Source organism: Rhizophagus irregularis, chromosome 11, assembly GCF_026210795.1.
Source record: "Rhizophagus irregularis chromosome 11, complete sequence".
In the NCBI taxonomy this organism is placed as follows: domain Eukaryota; kingdom Fungi; phylum Glomeromycota; class Glomeromycetes; order Glomerales; family Glomeraceae; genus Rhizophagus; species Rhizophagus irregularis.
The window spans coordinates 2,319,546-2,338,124 of record NC_089439.1 but is presented as its reverse complement, the minus strand read 5'-3'; the positions used below and the strand labels follow the sequence as shown (position 1 = coordinate 2,338,124).

The window sequence follows — 18,579 nt, the reverse complement described above, 5'->3', positions numbered from 1 at the left end:
AAGAATTTTTTTTATATGCTTTATTATAAACGGTAAATCATAAAAGTTCGGTATACGTTATATCGAGTTTATATGAAATTCGGTATATCGAGATTTTTTTAAATAATATGAACCCGGTTTTTAAAAAAAAGTTCGGTAAGTCAAGAGTTCGTTATATCGTGGGTTCGTTATATCGAGGTCAGACTGTATTAATTTATGTAATTTTTTTAAAGAAATTTTGATAAATCGTATTATAATTCGCAAAGAGACATTGTTTAAGGTAAATCTTGCATTGAAGATAGAAAATTGATTAATCTTACTCTTTCTTATGGGATTTTTATAAAAATCGTCAATTACTTCTTCTGTTTTATTTGCTTTATTATAATGATTTTTGACAGAATCGCTCATTTCTTTACAATCAGAGCAAACCTTTGGAGTTTTACTTTCTTTTATTATCTTGCAAGCATTATTTTCGAAACAGATATTTTGAACATATGGTGGCGTTCCGCAAGTTTTTTGTTCATAATTTTTCAGTTTAACGACATTATAACGAAGTATAAAAAAGGAATCAAAAATTTGAAACTTATTGATTATTAAATATAACTGTGGGTTGCTAGGACTTATATAAGTTTATTTATTTTTTGGCAATTTATCGATTTAGATAATTAAATAGATGGAGATATATAACATCCGAGTCTGAAGTATAATATACTACTGTATTAATTGTACGATTAATAACTTATTATTCATTTTAAAATGCCATTCATAGTATATTAAATTTTTGTAAAGAAAATATCTAGAAATTACGAATGATTGATTATATTCAATCTTACACATGCATACAAATAACAAATGAATCAGTTTATATTTTACCCGATTTACAGTCAATAATGTCATTTCCACAATAATTACACTTTTGATGAGGTGTTTTTCGATCACGTTCATCAACTTCTGTAGCTTTTTCAAAGTACTTGCTGATGTCTTCTGATGGTGTCTTCTACGAGAAATAATTTTAAAAAGCTGTTTTGCAAAGAGATCACTTAAGGTTGCTTAAAAATACAAAAAAGGTTGTTATTGATTAAAATAATCATGAGAAAAAATATATAAAAAAATACTAAAACAAGAGAAAAGTTAGAAAAAGAAATAGAAAAAAATTTAGGAAAAAATATTAGTTTAGTAACGAAGGATAGTTTAATACAAGATGTGACGGACGGAAAATCAATTACTAAATATTGGGTATTTTAAATTAGTTTTTTAGATAATTTTAGGATAGAGATCTTTTTAGTTATAGAGGTAATTTAATTTTTTAAATTGTTTTCTTTAAAATATTATGTAATCTTTTTTTGTAATTTGATTATAATATTTTAAAACAAAAAAAAAACGTTTTAAACAATAAAAAACTGATTTAAATTGTTTTAAAACCTGGTTCAAATCACGTGAAATCCCTATTAGGTAGATAATCTATATTTATTGGAATTTTTTCTATATGTATTTGGTAGAAAATTATTTAATTAATTCAGCTTTTTTTATATAAACAGTATTAGCTATATTAAGAGAGAAAAAGTATATTAAATAAGAATAAGAATTTTAAATTCAGTCACTTTAGCTATTTGATTAGTTATAAAATTAATAATGATATCAATGATATCAACAATTTTTAATTACCGATAGACTAAAGTTATTTTAAATTTAGTTTAATTTTGTTTTTGAGTATATTTGCTTACGCGTAACTCATATATATGATACATCGCGTTCTTAATAACTTTTAACTTTGAGTCAAAATATTTTTTTAACGTTCTTAGTAACTTTTAACTTGGAGTCAAAAATATTTTTTTGACGTTCTTACTTCTTAATAACTTTTAGCTTGGAGTTAAAAATGAGTTGTAACACAGAGAGTAAGTATGGTATATCTGATATAATTTATGTGAAAATATAACGTAATCTTTGCGAACTCGTTTTCACATCATTTCAGGAGAAAATGTTTATACCGAATATTTTAAAATTATCCCATATGGGATTTGGTCACTCAAAAGTTTTGTGACATATGCTTTCTGTAAGGACATTTATGTGGATAAAACTAAAGCCCATTGAGAGTTTTACGGGGAGTTACAACGCATCGAAAATTGTGTGTCTTCGTAAGCTAAACGTGCTAGAGAACTTTTGCAACAAAAAAAGGTTAGTAGTGATCAAAGTGGTAGTATTCTGCTAATTCTTGCACCTTCGTTAACTTCGACTTGATGAAGGTAGGTAAGATCCTTGGTTTTAATACCAGGTCCTTGTTAACTTCGACTTGATAAGGATGGACCTGCCTTTGCAAGTAGTTAAATTAGTACTTCTTTGAATAAAGGTCTACTAATCTTGGAGGAAAGATTGGTTATGTATTCTTTATATATACAAAGAAGTTATACTGCCATTTGATTTTTCGCTTTTAATTTGATTCTACTTTCTGAAAAATACTTTTTTACACAATATTTTTTTTTTAAAAAAAGTTCGATATAAAAAAAATTAGATCGGCATTGGACAGTTTAGACATCAATGAAAAAAAAGAAATGAATATCCCGAACAAAACCTCCTCAAGCTGAATTACAAAAGACGAAGAATCAATAATTATTTTGAGGTTAGTATACTTGAATTTTTCTCTTTGATAAATTAATTGAAAGGAATTTATAATCAAAAAATTACATCGTGGATCGAGAATACATGTATTTGTCCAACTAAATAGCAAATTAAAAATAAATAATATAATATTTTTTCTCGAAAAAATACATTAACTCTATACTTTTACCAGAAGTGAATTTTATCGTCAAATTTAATTTAGTTGATACTTGATAGTGAGTAATTAAGTTTATCCGGTACGATTTTAGCTAGCATTATCGCTTCACAATCTTTGGCGCCCTTAGACAAATATATAATATAGGGATTCTGATTTATGACTGCAGATCATACCAAATAAGTAAGTACCAATTATGGCCTAAATATAATTTAAAAAAAAAAATTTTGTCTTAGCATATGTATTTGATTGTAAATATGTGAATAGCGATCTTACTAAAACGGTCAAATGAATATAAATTTTTTATTTACGATATTATTATCATATTGAAACAAGGGAATAACACAAGGTCAGTCTTATGGTAAGATGGCGATGCCGAAAAATAGCTCGTACCCCTGTTACAGATTAAATTTTATTATTTTTAAAAACAAATAAATAAAGAATTTATGAAAATCTGATAGGTTGGATCATTGAATTGGTTCTGGAAAATATATATTTAAATCATTGAAATTTTCTTTGATGAATGTAATTTTTAAAAAACCGATTAACCTTATGCACTAAGAGAAAAAACAAAAAAATAAAATAAAAAATAAAAAAAAATAATACTTCAATAAATTGCAACTCGTTATTTGCAAGATATTTCAAACAAAATAAGGACATGCGGGACGCCTCCATAAGTTCAGAAAATCGTTCTTAACAGCAATAACAATAGGAGCGTTAGGAGAAAACCTCCCAAGCTATGTCCTGACTGTAAAGAGACAAGTGATTGTGTTAAAATTTTTTCTAGTAAAGTAAATAAAATAGAAGAGATCGTTAACAACTTTTACACGAATTTACCTAAAAAGAACATTCAACAAATTTCTACTTTTAACGCATATACAAATAATACAATATATAGTATATATAAATATATTAAAGTTTAATTATTATATCTTATAATAAAATCTAAATAATAATTTATGTTTGTGAAAAAAGGTAAAAAATATTTTCCAAAATGTCGGTAATTTAGTATCAAAACCATGTTTTTTTTCGATAAAATAATTTTTATGTATATAATAAACCTGAAGTTTTCGATGTATAATAGAATTTCGAGAGATTTTAGTCGTTAGAAGATGTAGAAGAGGAAGGGATAAAAGATTTAGAATATATAGAAGATGGATATTTATTATTTCCGTTACTATTATCGCAATTTTGTGTCGTAAAAATTACTAATTTTTGTAAATTCTCTAATTTGAATTTTGGTAGATCATAGTCCACTTCACATGGTGCATTATAGTTTATTTTGAAAAATAATATAAAAAATATGATTAAATTTTATTGGTTGATCAATACGAATCAAATATGACAAAACAAAAAAAATCTATGTTTCGATCTTTATTCACAATGAACTGATCCTATTAAAAATTTTCAGCCAAACCGTAAAACTTACAATTTTATCATTGTGTTTCAAAGCAAAAGAAGCCGATCTTATATATGCAATTGCAACTAAAAAGCTTAAATAAAAAGTAGTATTTTAAACGAACCATCCGGTTTTCATCTCAAATTCGCTATAAGATTACAGCGAAGAATTCAAAGAATTTACTTGGCTGATCCGTTATAACAAGGGATATTTGACGGGCAATTTATCATGACACAAGTGACGTCATATATTAATAATGCGCAAGAAAGAAAGAACACATATACAGCAACTGCGCCGATATTTGCGTAGCAAAGTTGGTAATTAAAGAGATCGGTAACCCGGAATTGTACCATCATATTTTATGTGGTGTAGCTTTTTTTCTAGTCGCTGATGCATGATTGCTAATATTGCTAATACAAGAATTTACCAAATCTATTGTCATTTTCTTGGATTAACGTGTGCCTGCTACCGAAAATAAAGGCTGACATCGATTTGAATATCAATTATGTAATATTTTTATTTGACTACATTGCGGCGCTCATTAGATGACAACTTCGACAATATAGAAGAACGAGAACATCTTTCGATAATATATAATATTTAAGTTTATATTATGGCCTCAAACATTTCGTTTTTTTTTTAGTTTAGGATATAGCTTGGCTTTTTCTATTACTAGTTTCTGTCGTCATGTTAAAAATAAAAATAAAAAATAAAATAAAAAATTATTTTTATTTCGAATGTCATAGGAGTAACTTACATCATAAGTTGAACATAAAAATATGCTATAAATTTATAATTAACTCTAAACAATGAACGATCTAACCACAAATCACCCTCGAGTGATAAATAATTTTTTACTAGAAATTAATCTATTCTAATCATGTGATAAGATCTACCAAAGAATTTATTAAAAACAATCTCTATTAACCATAACTTACACTCCTTACAACTACCAAATATCTCTTGATGCCATCCTTCCCAATTTGGTAGTTTAAATAATTCAAGTTTTTCTTCTTTCATTGTTATGTCACATTTCACACACATCCTTTTGTTTCGGACATTTTTTATTGTATACTCCAATCTTTCTGCATAGACTATGATTTGCTCTATCCTCTTTTGCTAATATGTATCATTGTATCATATGATTTATTTATCCAATAGTCTTCCCATTCTTGAAATGCATCTTCATGTCTTTGAATTTTTGGTCCCATGTACATATCATATTCTTTCTGTGCTTCAGTTCTTCAAGTCGTTTTCTTTCCTTTAACTGCTTTTTAAATCGTTTTTGTTCTGCTTGTTCATACTTGATTTACATACATCATGTGAATGATGATCATTTCCAGAATACAGGGAGTATGTTACACCACGATTTCCCGACAGACGATTTCCCGACAGACGATTTTCCGACAGACGATTTCCCGACAGACGATTTCCCGACAGGACATTTTCCCGACAACTTTGACCAGCATTAAAACTAATGTAAGACCAACGGTGTCGGGCAAACGTCCTGTCGGGAAAATGGATGTCGGGATTTTGTCCGACATCGTGCTCCTCTTATGGTTTATTGCTGCAGTATGTGCTTTCCGCACACTTCACAATTCTTCATATACACACAATTCTTCATATACATATTGTTTTTTCTTATATATTTCTGATATTTTCTGATAAGAAATATTAATTTTATCACGAAATATATTAATTCTGAATTAATATATTTTATTAATATATTTTTTGAATTGTGGGATTTTTGGCCCAATTTTTATATTTAATTTGATGATAATGAATCGTAACTTTTCTTTTTAATGTGTTTAAAATATAAATTTTTTTTGTTTTAAAATAATAATAAATATTATTAGTAAAAAAAATAAAAAAAATAATACATTTATAATAATAATAGAATTTAAAACTAATTGCAAAGATTGTTTTATGTGGATTACTAATAATAAATACCTTAATAATATTTACAGTAAGCAAGTAATAAATAATTTTTTTTAGGTATGAAACATTAATATTTTCCAATAAGAGTATCAAATCAATTATTATTTTAATTATAGAACTATATATCAGATATTAAAGTACCAAATTTATTTCAATATAATTTTTTGAAAATTGCTAAAGCTCACCAGTGGTGATTGTCACCATACCAGCATTATGATGCACTTTTGGCCCGAATTAAAATCTAATAAAACACTGACCGGCATTACATGATCATAAATCCACCACTGGTGACCGTCACCAGTGATATTTAGCAATACCCTAATTTTTTTTTTCTTTTGAAAAAATTTAAAAATATATTAAATTAATATATAAAATTGTTTCAAATTTTAATAAAATAAAATTATTACTTGCTATCATTTCATTTCATACAACAAAAGTTATGATTTATCACTATCAGATTAGAACATTTGGGTAAATAAATTTATTTTAAATTTTTTTTTTTTTTTGTCAAAATCCAATATTCAAAATTATAATAACGTATTTGATTGGTTAAATGTCACGTGTTTGGAAAATTTCGAGAGTTGACTGTAAATATATTTTTTAATTATTTATATTGTATATTATTAAGTTTACTAATCCAATTAAATATTATTAGATATAGTTACATATATAAATGTACGCTGTACTACTACTACAAAAACACATTCATGCAGGGATAGGGTTAATTCCGTTACGCGGAATTTTATGAGATTTGTACAGTATTACTAATGCAAAATTTGCACAGATCCCGATAAAATTCCTGCAAATTCCATCACTACATTCATGTAATAACCTGGTACATTACTACATTTAAACAATTTCAAAATCACATCTTGCACCATTATTAATAATGCGCGAAATTTCTTTGGAATTATTATTATGATCATATAGAACAAAGAAAACTGAAAATGTCCAAAGGTAGTCGCTTATTTTAGCATTTACGCGTTTATTATAACCCCTCTTTTAGAGCTTATTTGATTGGATCATTGGATCATTGAAAATTTATTTAATTTGGTCTAGATTTATCGTACATATCCACTAGAAAATGTTACGTAATATAATGTCATTTGTTTGTCAGATAATGCAGAGCATAATTATACAAAAAAAAATTCAAATTACATACCCCACATCTTTAGAATAATTTCGGTTTAAAATCAAGTGCAGCCAATTATACCGAATGAAAATTATATAAACGTGTACTACAATTTACGTTATCCCTTTATTATACTTGTTCGTCGGAATTAATTACTGCATATAGAAAGGTCATGTGATACAAAAAAAGAAATCTATTTAAAGATTTACCAAAAAATCAACATTAGCATTATAGATTTACAATTTATCATGGCACTATTGAATATGTATTTATGAATAATATGTGGCATATTTAAAATGCCGAATTAATAATTTTGTAATTCCAACGGCACGTATATATATCCCTTCATAGATATATTACTAATAATGTCAGTCAGATTTTATGCAAATAAGTCAAATTTTATGTAAATATCTTCATGATAAAGAATTCAAATATTGTAATGGAAATTATACCAATCGGCAAAAATTACTTTAATTGGCAATTTGGCAATTTGGCATGATGTAACATTACATATTTAATTTTAACTAATTAAGTAATGTCAATACACTATTTAGTTATCCTCCGCAGTAATCAAATGAATCTTTCTCCGTGGAAATATTCAAAAATTAATATCAAATTTTAATTCTTTGTTTATACGATATGCGATCATCAACTTGATTGTCAACGTATTGAGCTTTGATTAGGAAGAGAGGCCTTTGATTCGACTTCACGTATTACCAATTCTTATAATATTTGTAAACTAATTGATAATATTCATAAAAAATATATACGCATATGCGGTGCAATACACTTTCCATAGCGATTGACACGGTAAAGTCCGGCATATTATTTGGGAATTGGATTACATGAGTCATAATGAATTTGATTTTCTTTTTATTTTATTTACAAATTTTTATTTTTGCATGCGTGCTTTCCGTAAAGTATGACTTTTAGAAAACAATTGCTTATACGAAACCAAAAATTTTGAGCTAATGCGATGTTTATTGAAAGAAATACCATATTATTGTATACGTAAAGTATCGTCGATGACCGATATCCAATTCATTATATTATTATTATATTATTAATCCGATACAAATACAATTAAACAATCGAAATGAATCAATTAATATTTTTTTAATGATTTGTTTTGATCGGATCGACATTCTCCTAGTTTCAAAGACCGTTGGTGAATTAATTTCTCTTTTTTCGGTGTTAATTATTCATTCCGCTTAATATTTAACTTCTATGCAAAAAAAAAACAATGAAATTGAGATCCAGTAATATAAAAATTGAATCTTTGTCCACTTTATTAGATATAGTCGTCCAGTAGTTCAATACACTATATATTAAGTTGAATTATTAGTAATATGTACTAGAAAGAGAATTCATCACAAAATACCAGTTTCTTACATTCTTTGATATTTTTATTTAATATACAAATAAAGATATTAATTACTATTCCAACTGTCAAACAGAACATATTGATTCAGAGAGAATAGTTCGAGTTCAATCACATTCTAACTTCATTGGAAAGGCGAAGACCGTTATGGACCATTATTAGACATAATACTTTATAAGTATGCGGACAGCCGGAAAATCCATTTATCATTAAAATCATTGAGAACTAAGTATTTAATAAATATTAACGGAATAATGATAATTCATACATATGCGACTCATAAATGAAAATTTATTTTGAGAAAAATTGTCATTTCAAGCGATCAGCAACCCCATACATAAGCCACATGATCATTTGTTCATTTCCAATTAAATATACAAGATCATTTCTTAAAAATAGAAGTGTATGTACAATATTAAAGGAGGTTTTATTAGGTAACTTGATAAATTTGAACAGATTTGATTTAACTAATTCATTAGTTACAACAATAAGCTTTAGTGAAGCTCCTTTTTTATATTCGAATTAGTGGAATATTTAAATTTTTCTTATATAAACATTAAAAATTTCCTTTGAAGTTCTTTATTCAAATCATATTTTTATTTAGTAAAAATTAAATAAATACTATAATAAATAAATAAACAAATAAAATTTATTTTAACAATTCATATTGTACGATTCTTGTACAATTTGATAACAAGTCAAAATTACAACTTCACAAAAATTTCATAAAACAATGCCACCAAGAAATTATAGACGAAGAATACATAGGACGAAGCGATTTAATGCAAATAATGCAAATAATATAAATCGAAATCGTATTTCACGAATTCGTCTAACAAATAATACTAATACTCTCGACCGCATCGCCAGAATTATCGAACCACAAATTACTCATAATCCTTTTGAGCAAGCTTTTTTTAACGGAACAAATTTTAATGATACCAGTAATTTTGAGTCTTTAATTTTGCCAGCGGGATGTTTACCTTCTTCGTTGTTTCCCTAATATATTAAACATGATCTTCTTCAAGCAATTTTAAGATAGAACTTTTTTCAAATCTAAGTTTCGACATATTATTTTACTTTGTTATTATTTTCTTTCTTTCTTTCTTTTTCTATGGTAAGCAAAATAACTTTGAGTTTGTTTAGTTTAGGGTAATTTTAACTTTTATTCTTATTTAAAATTTATTTATTTACCAACAAAATTTATAAGATTCACATAAGCAAATTATGTTATTATGTTATATGGCGATAAGAAAATTCTTTAATTCACAATTCATATAAGAATCATGAAAGGAACAAATTACTATTATTTTTTATTAGTAAACGGAATCCAATATGCATAGTAAATTCGAATTTTTATTTTCTAATAAACTATCTTCAATTTAAGAAAAAATTTTAAATATTATAATTATAAACTATAATTGCTAATTATAATATTGTATTTTATAAATGATTGCCCTAATTATATAAAGTGCTATATACTGTATGTTTAACGACAGTATCACGTGGCGATTTCCGTTTGTCCGACGCGTCACGACGTCACGTCTACAATGATAAAATAAATGAATTACAAGTTGTAATGGTGAAAAATTCGAAAGCCCCTTATTTATATATCAATTGTATCATGTGATTCAAGTAACATTTTAACAGATCAGCCACTTGATTTAACCTTAGGCATTTTTATGATCACTAAAAAAATTATACAAACATTTTTATTCTAAGATAAATACGAAATATAATACTAATAATTAAAAAAAAAGAATAAATAGTGCACAAGTTAGCAACACCTAAAAAAATGGCGTCATAGAGTACAAAAGAAAATTAATTTTTGGCTATAAAATTTCAGATAATTTTTAAATAACTGGAGTTGCATAATACATCACTGTTATCGCGTCTGCAGATCTTCTTTAAAAAGAATCCCCACGTAAAAAACTTTTTTAGTATTTCTTTAGTAAATTTAGCAAAATGGCGAGAAAATTTAAGAATACTGCCAGTAATTTATTATTTCAAATTTGATCATCTTGTCGACAAAAGAAGAAAAAAGACAAGGTGGTATTAATTATAGTACAAATAACTATCGAACAAGATTAAAAAGTAATTAACTTAAGTAGCAAGTCTCTAAAGTAAATTTGATATATTATGAGACTAATCCATATTGCACATTTCCTCTTAGTTATTATACTAGCACTAAATTCTATGTTGTTTACTGGACATATAATAATCTTATAATGATTAAAATTTAAAAATCGTCAGGAATGCCGACATACTGTATATACCTGCCTAATTACGGAGTAAACTTAAAAATTTAATACCCTATTACGCTTATGAAAATCTTAAAATTTATTAATTTCTTTGTGTTTGTGATAATTTATCGAACGAAAAAAATTTGAATTCTTATTAAATAGAAATTTTATGAAAAAAAAAACGATTGACGGTTTAAATATTCGAAAATTAAATTGTATTATTATTAAATATTGGTCGTTAATATCAAATAATAAACGATGAAGTAGGAAAACATCCCGAAGGTAAGATCAAAGATTCGAAATTGTTGCTACTATCGAAGGTTGTCCCGTTAAAGAAATTACTCCACAGAGTATTATTCATAATTTGCGGCGTATTGATTTGAACAATTCGATTAATTGTATCAGCATTATTTAAAAGCCGAATTCGCAAAATGCGATTGATATTTCTGTTTATATTATTTGCATTATTTGTCATATTTATAAGACGGGGTGCCCCGCGTGTTCTTCGATTATGACTTCTTAATCGATTAGTATTTCTCGAAGTTCTTCGATTATAACTTCTTTGTCTATTAGTATTTCTTGATGTTGACATTTTTAAAATTTATAGTAAAGAATCGATGTTAGTAAAGAATCGATGTATAATTGTATATAGCTTAAGTTAATCAAATTTTTCTCTTGTTTTTTTTAGTATTATTATTTTTTTTTTTTTGGTTGAAAAAATTCGCTAAAGGAATTTCTCTGATTTTTATATCATTATCTCCCCAATTAATAAATGCGACCAATTGAATTTTAGATTTGTTTTTTTTTCCCTTAGATTCTTCTACCATTTATTCTTTGGTCAAGATGTTGGTCTTCAATCGCATATCATATACAGCAGTTTATTTATTAAAAAAAAAAATATATATTTTCCGTCGAAATTTCTTTGATTATAAATAATAAACAATGCAACTGTGTTAAATCCCTTGGCATTTTATGTGTTTACAAAAGAAAGTGATTAGATAATCCGAATTGGAAAGTTGACAAATTGAATGATTTTTGTTTGTAACGACCAAAGGGTAGGTAATAATGAGACAGAAAAATCTTCCTTCGGTAATGATATTTTATTCGTACGTATGTATAATGTTGATTGATTCGACAATCAAAGTGTAAATTTTTACGTAAATTGTATAACATACATGACATATCTGCTGAAGTTGAATTTAACTGGTCCAATCATTAACTCTTGGAACAAAATTCGAGAATGGTCACACCAGATTGTGTCATTTGTCAAACAAAACTAACTAAATTAGGAAACCGCTGAGTGTGTCATTTAACAAACTATCCAAAAAACATTTAATTGGTAATAATAATAAGAAATTATACCGAATTATATAATAATAATATTGTAAATGAATTAGAAAAAGTTGGCTTGGCATATCCATAAAAAAAAAAAATTGGATACTGAAATTGTGCTGAAAAATACGTTTTCTCTCTATATCTTTACATACTTATGAGATACGGAATTGGTCAATTTTTCATATTATTAATTTTGCACATTTCAATACTTATCATTCAGTATCAAAAACATCAAAACATATTAAGAACGTATCAATTTTTTTTTTTATAAAGATAACTTACTTTTCTAATTATTAAAATGCTATTTGTAAACTAGTAAAATTTGAGAACCATAATTTATAACTAAATAAACAATTAATGAATGGACGGACTTTTGTCTTATTTACGATTAAGTAATCATTTTGTTATTTTCCAAGAAAGTATTGGTTTGCAAAAAAAAATTTAATAAAAAACAATGCACTATTTAAATCTACATATACAAAATACAGTTCCATTGTATATTCCGTAAATGTAAACAAATAAATCGAAAAATTACTATTTCAATTAAACAAAAAATATTTTTATTTTATTGGTAAAAGCTTAAACGCATAAAATGTGATACAAAAGGTAAATTAGGAGATAGCCGCGTAATTCCCCATATTCCCTCAACGGTTTAGATTATTTATATCACAAACATTAATTTTCAATATAAGATTAATTTGTGCTCGACCAGAATTAGATCAGTATTTGATATTTTCTCTCTATTATTGATAAATAAATAAATATATGTATGTTATATAAAATATACCAAATATTTTCGTTTTATATTTACTGATTTTGAAAGCATAAATATTTATATTGCTTGTAAAGTCTTTGAAGAAGGTTTTAAAATGTATAGCTGCTCTATCTTAAATAGATTTATTTTCTAAAATTATAGCACGGTAACAAATAACGAATGTCTTTAATTAGAACGAGAAAAAGTCATATGTAGATCATTCTTTTTTTAGATAATTCAAGCTACATTTTAGAAACCGACCGACTTTATCATAATTCCGGCCCTGAAAAGGTGTGTAACAGCATTTTTTCATACAAAATGCCAGCCAAAGTCACGTGACAGTTGATTTTTATGGACGTGGTAGTTAAAAGTATTGCGTGAAAGATTTAGTTAACCAATAGTTTTCTATTTTTGCAAAATAAATTATAATTGCAATATCGCAATCTATTTATAACATACACTTTATTCTTGAAACAAGAACTATCTTTATGCATTTTTTTTCGTTCTCTCTTTGATAGTAGCCATTTTCACCAATCAATGAAGACCCTGTGACCGATATATCCCAATCATTCGGTCCTGTGACCGACATATCCCCACACACATCCAATAAAAGTGTTCTCGTTCTGACGTTTTTTGATCATGCATTAATAAATAAGCTTTATTTAACTTTCTATAAATTTCATTTTTATGCATAAGCTTTATTTAAACTTTTCCTATAAAAATTTCATTTACACCATATTTTTTTACTCCACTTTATTATATCAAGCATGTATTATTGCTCTAATAAAAATGTTGATCTATGAAAATCTGCATGATTCCTATTATTGGGCTGAACGATAATATATAATATCTACGCAGGGGCTAGACCTAACCAAATTAATTAGTCTTTATATCCAATAGACCAAAACACCAAAGGGCTTATCTATTAAAATAATCAGTTCAATACAGTCCAGTCCAATATAACTCCATGGACCGTTCCAGTTCAGTGGCAAATGTTTATTTTTAGCAAGTTAATAATAATATTAGATCTTTTGTTTTCAATGTGTAACAAGAAAAAATGAGCTCCTTGCTAAAAAAAGTTGTAAAATATCAAGAAAATTATATATAATCAATGTTTTGATATAGTAAGCCAGATTGGTAATATACGCAAACCTTATCATTATCCCCCAAAATCAAATATCTGATATAAAAAAATAGTGCCGATCTTATCCGGATTGCCTTTTAACTGTTTAATATATCATTTTTTATTTCGGCAATCATATACAGATACAACCTTAATCCAAAGATAAAATCCAAAATTAATAATTAATAGAACTTACTTTTTTTGTGTACAGAATTAAAGTTAATGAAACATTCGGATTTTTTCGTATGATTTTATTAATTAGATAAACTCGCATAAATTAAAAATTTGTTTTTTCCGTATTTGATATATACGTAAGTTGATTCCGAGATTATATGCCTAATATAGTAATATTATTGTAATATTATTTATCAAAATTCCCCAATTCCCCAATTTGCGATACCCACAAAACCAACAATTACATAAAAATTTTTATCGATTATAAAGTTTCGGGTCGGGTTTACAAAAATGGAATGATCATCGCTCTTTAATCATTGGATTTATTGTATACAAAATATATTTGCGGTACCGGAAATGACACCAACTTTTAGGGGGAAAAGTTAATATTTTATTACTCTCCTTAAATAAAGTTGCATAAAAATTAACCTTATTATTAAAGAAACAAACAATGACAAATCTTTTATTCAAGATTACTTGTTTTAATCATTAAAAGTAAATCCCTTTTTATTGGCGTTTCTGGTTTTAAAAAAAAACAAATTTAGCGAAAATATTGTTAACTTGAAAAATATAATCATAATTCGTCATGATACGTGATTGAAAGTTACCAAATGCAAATTGATATCATCGACAATAATTAATTATTTACTCGCGCAACCAAATATAAACATATAAAAATAATTTTCCATTGATTATCTACCAATAATGCAAATTTCGAAATCTAGAATTTAGAATCTAAAAAGTTCTTGACCTTATCAATGTTTATTTATTTGTGAAACGATATTTATATAGTAAATTTTAACGGATGACTATCCGTAAACTCAGTTTTATTTGACGATCAATAATTATGAGATACATATTTGTATTAAGATTTTAAGGTTGTAATTAAGGTTGTAATCCGTTGTATTTTAAGAATTTCGAAAAACGAGCGCGTAAAAGCATATGAAAAATATAGCGTCAATATTGGGAATCGGAAAATATAATGTCTATTAAGTGTTATATATGTTATATGTCAGAGTTAGCAGATAACAAAAATTTATTGATAAATATTTAAAAATTTAATTCACCAAATAATCGCGCTTCCTATCCGGATACCATCCGGGAAATGTAAAGCGTGTCTTCAAAGTTCTCGAAACGTAAAAAGAAATCGGTCAATTCCCGATTTCGAGTTCCCTGTAAAAAAAGTTAATCCGTTTTTTATATTCCATCTTTTTTCCGTAAAAGGCTCATATTTCCGGAATTAATAACCTTATATCGCGGAATTTATCGAATTATTTTCATTTTCCGTGAATGAATCCGTGAAAGGCTCATTTTTACGGAGTTTTTACAGAAATAACGGATAAAATTTTTTATAGGGGTTTCGGGATACATTTTTGAATTCTAAACATGCCGGTAATGTTTCCGGAATCCATATCATCAAAAATAAATAATGATTGTACAAAATATTCTTAAATTAAAATTATAAATTCTTGTCGAAATTACTAAACCGTTTTTTATTTTACCGATTTTGGAAATATGGGGAAAATCATTAATTTTAAGTATGACCAAATCAATTTTCTCCTGCATATCGAAAATTAAAAAAAGATTTTAAATATTATCCCTTCATTAAAATAATTTAATTTAATTTAAAGTCAGAACTGAAAAAATCGGATATTGCTTAATGGGTGTAATTTAAATAATACTTTATATAAATTTCCGAATTTAGTTAGTCTGATCTATTTGGTATTTTTAATTGAAATATGTAAAAATTTTTTTTATAAAAGCTCTGAAAATTTTCTTTGAAATTTTTCAACTCTGATTTATGTTCATAAAAGACATATAAATTATACATATAATTTGTTCACTTTCGTTAATTTTTGTTGAGGTATAAGCAAAAATTTCCACCGATCTATTTTTTTAAAAAAACATGTCGTCAGAAAACTATGAAAATAGGATACGCGATACGTCGCGTTTTAATGCAAATAATGCGAATAATGCAAATAATATAGTAAATAGATCAAGACCTCGCTTGATCAATAATACCAAAACTTTGGACCAAATCGCACGAATTGTACCGCAACCCAGCGATAATTATTTTGTGCACACTTTTTTTAATGGCACTGATTTTAATGGTGCCAATGATTTCGAGCATATTTTACCCGCGAGTTTCCCTTCCTCGTCTTCGTTTCCTTATTAATAAATTAATCATAATATTTCATATTATGAATGGCACGTTAACACAATTGTTCGATCGTCACTTTATTCTTTTCTTTTTTTTAAAAAAACGAAATCACTTTTATGCTCATTTTTTTTTGTCTTATTTTATTTATTAATAATATGAATTTATAAGATTTTTAAATAAGCAAGTTATGTTATTGGTGGTAATTTATATCTTTTTTTTAAGAATTTATTTTATATGCAAAACTTATGTGAAATTTTTTTACGATAAAAATTGATTATAACATTGATATTATCATAATTTTTAAAACAACAAATTATCTGAGATTTATTATGACGAGATAACGTATTTTTGGTATTTTTGGTATTTTTATGGATTAGTTTTCATATTTTTAATCTAACTATAATTCCCAATTTGGACGCAAACCTCCCAGATAATTTTATATATTGTTAGTTAGTATAGATGAAACTAACTTTCTTTTAAATTATTTTTTTTGTTAGAAAATTACTATTCTCGTAATAAAAAAAGGTTGATTCAAAAATTCAAAAAATCGTTTCCTATTTTTGATTTATCATTTCTCTTTCATCTCAGTTTTTATTAAAAAAAAAAATTCAAATAGTTATGGAAATTGTTAAAGATATGCAGTATTATTTGGTCTTCAGTTATCAAAAAAACTATCAAATGGATAATATTGAAAAAAATTATCAAATTATGTATTTAATACATCTTATTTAAAAGTGGTTTCTATTATGACCTGTACATTTGTGAGATCATGTTTCAGTTCTATATCAAAATTGAAGGTAATTGTGCAACGCTGCTATGATATAATGGCCTTTGGCTCTCCAATAGATCACTTTTATTGGCTTCGAAGGGTAGGCCACTTATGGGGAGAGCGGTTTTAGTCAGTTATTTTAGCATATAGTACTTAGGTACCTCTTGGACCAAACTTGACCATGTCCCAAACCTTACCATCGGCCTAAATTATCGGCCCAATCTAATAATGCCTTAAGACTGTACCAACGATGATCTCCGATGGTAAGGTTTTGGGACATCACATGGTTGCTCTGATAACAAAAATGTTCGTCATCACGTGAAAAAATCTGTGTTGAAATTAGGGGTGAAGAATAAGGAGTGATTAAAAAGGCCATCCTTAACCTGATCCACTGGTCCAGATGCTTATTCTGGACCAGTCAACTTTTGATTGGCTAATCAGCCCTTTTATTACATAACTCCGGCATAATTTATTTTATCTCTTACTCTTCCTATCTTTCACTCTTTCTCTATTCTATGTTAGTACTTAGTATTTCATATTTCATTTCAGTTTGTATATTTTAATTTTAATTGTATTTATTGTAGTTTTATGATAATACTAAATGTTTTTTATTTTCTTTTTGAAGAGTTTTATGATATATTGATATTATTCTGGAAATCAAGTGTTTTTTTTTTTAAGTTTTGGGGTTAAGCAAAGTTGTTCAAAAAAGGTTGTAAATTACACATTTATAACAAAACTTTTAAAGCTAATATAATACTATTACTTTGTACTTTTGTTTTGATATTAACGTTAAAATAATTTTAATAATAAAATTACAGTAAAAAATAATGTAAAGACCTTTTTTATAAAGTTATATATGCAATTTTACTTATTTATTAATAAAGTTTAATAAAATGCATACCAAAATACAAATTTTAAATAACATATTACTTTAAAACGATAGTATTAAATGCTTTAAAAAAAGGCATTTCGTAACTTTTTTTTTAAAAAAAACGCGAATTGTTTTTTTTTCCAAGACAAATGTTACACAAACAATCTCATCCAATTAGATTTGCTGGTCCAGGATAAGCATCTGGACCGTGGCCCAGGATAAGGATGCTCGATTAAAAAACTTATTTTGATTATGAGTTACATTATATTACAGCAATTCTGAGTTATATAAATGAAATTTGATTATAAGATGTCAAGATTCCGACATTTTTGTACATAACTCATCTAGTAAACTAGTACTGTACGGTAATAAGACGTTCGAAAAAAATTTTTTAATTTTTCCGTACTCAGACGGACTATTAAAAGTAAAATTTGATTTTCCGTACTAATAATTTTACATCGTAGCATCATGTGATAGAACTTTCGAGAATGAAAATGTTACAATTACATAATATTTGAGTAACATAATTGATCTGATTAATTTATATATT

At 26.4% G+C, this 18,579-nt stretch overlaps 3 protein-coding genes across 3 annotated transcripts; 2 read left to right on the top strand and 1 right to left on the bottom strand.

Moving 5' to 3' along the window:
* Nucleotides 1-9,332: 9,332 nt before the first annotated feature.
* OCT59_003009 (uncharacterized protein) lies at nucleotides 9,333-9,602 on the top strand (the record flags this gene model as incomplete). Its single annotated transcript, XM_066145335.1, has 1 exon — nucleotides 9,333-9,602. The coding sequence occupies one exon, from the start codon at nucleotides 9,333-9,335 to the stop codon at nucleotides 9,600-9,602; it is 270 nt and encodes an 89-aa protein (XP_065996066.1).
* Nucleotides 9,603-11,086: 1,484 nt separating this feature from the next.
* On the bottom strand, nucleotides 11,087-11,434 carry OCT59_003008 (uncharacterized protein; the record flags this gene model as incomplete). The annotated part of the gene is made up of 1 exon (XM_066145334.1): nucleotides 11,087-11,434. One exon carries the CDS (start codon nucleotides 11,432-11,434, stop codon nucleotides 11,087-11,089), a length of 348 nt encoding a protein of 115 aa, XP_065996065.1.
* A 4,700-nt stretch (nucleotides 11,435-16,134) lies between these two features.
* Nucleotides 16,135-16,404, top strand: OCT59_003007 (uncharacterized protein; the record flags this gene model as incomplete). Its single annotated transcript, XM_066145333.1, has 1 exon — nucleotides 16,135-16,404. The coding sequence occupies one exon, from the start codon at nucleotides 16,135-16,137 to the stop codon at nucleotides 16,402-16,404; it is 270 nt and encodes an 89-aa protein (XP_065996064.1).
* Between the last annotated feature and the right edge of the window lie 2,175 nt (nucleotides 16,405-18,579).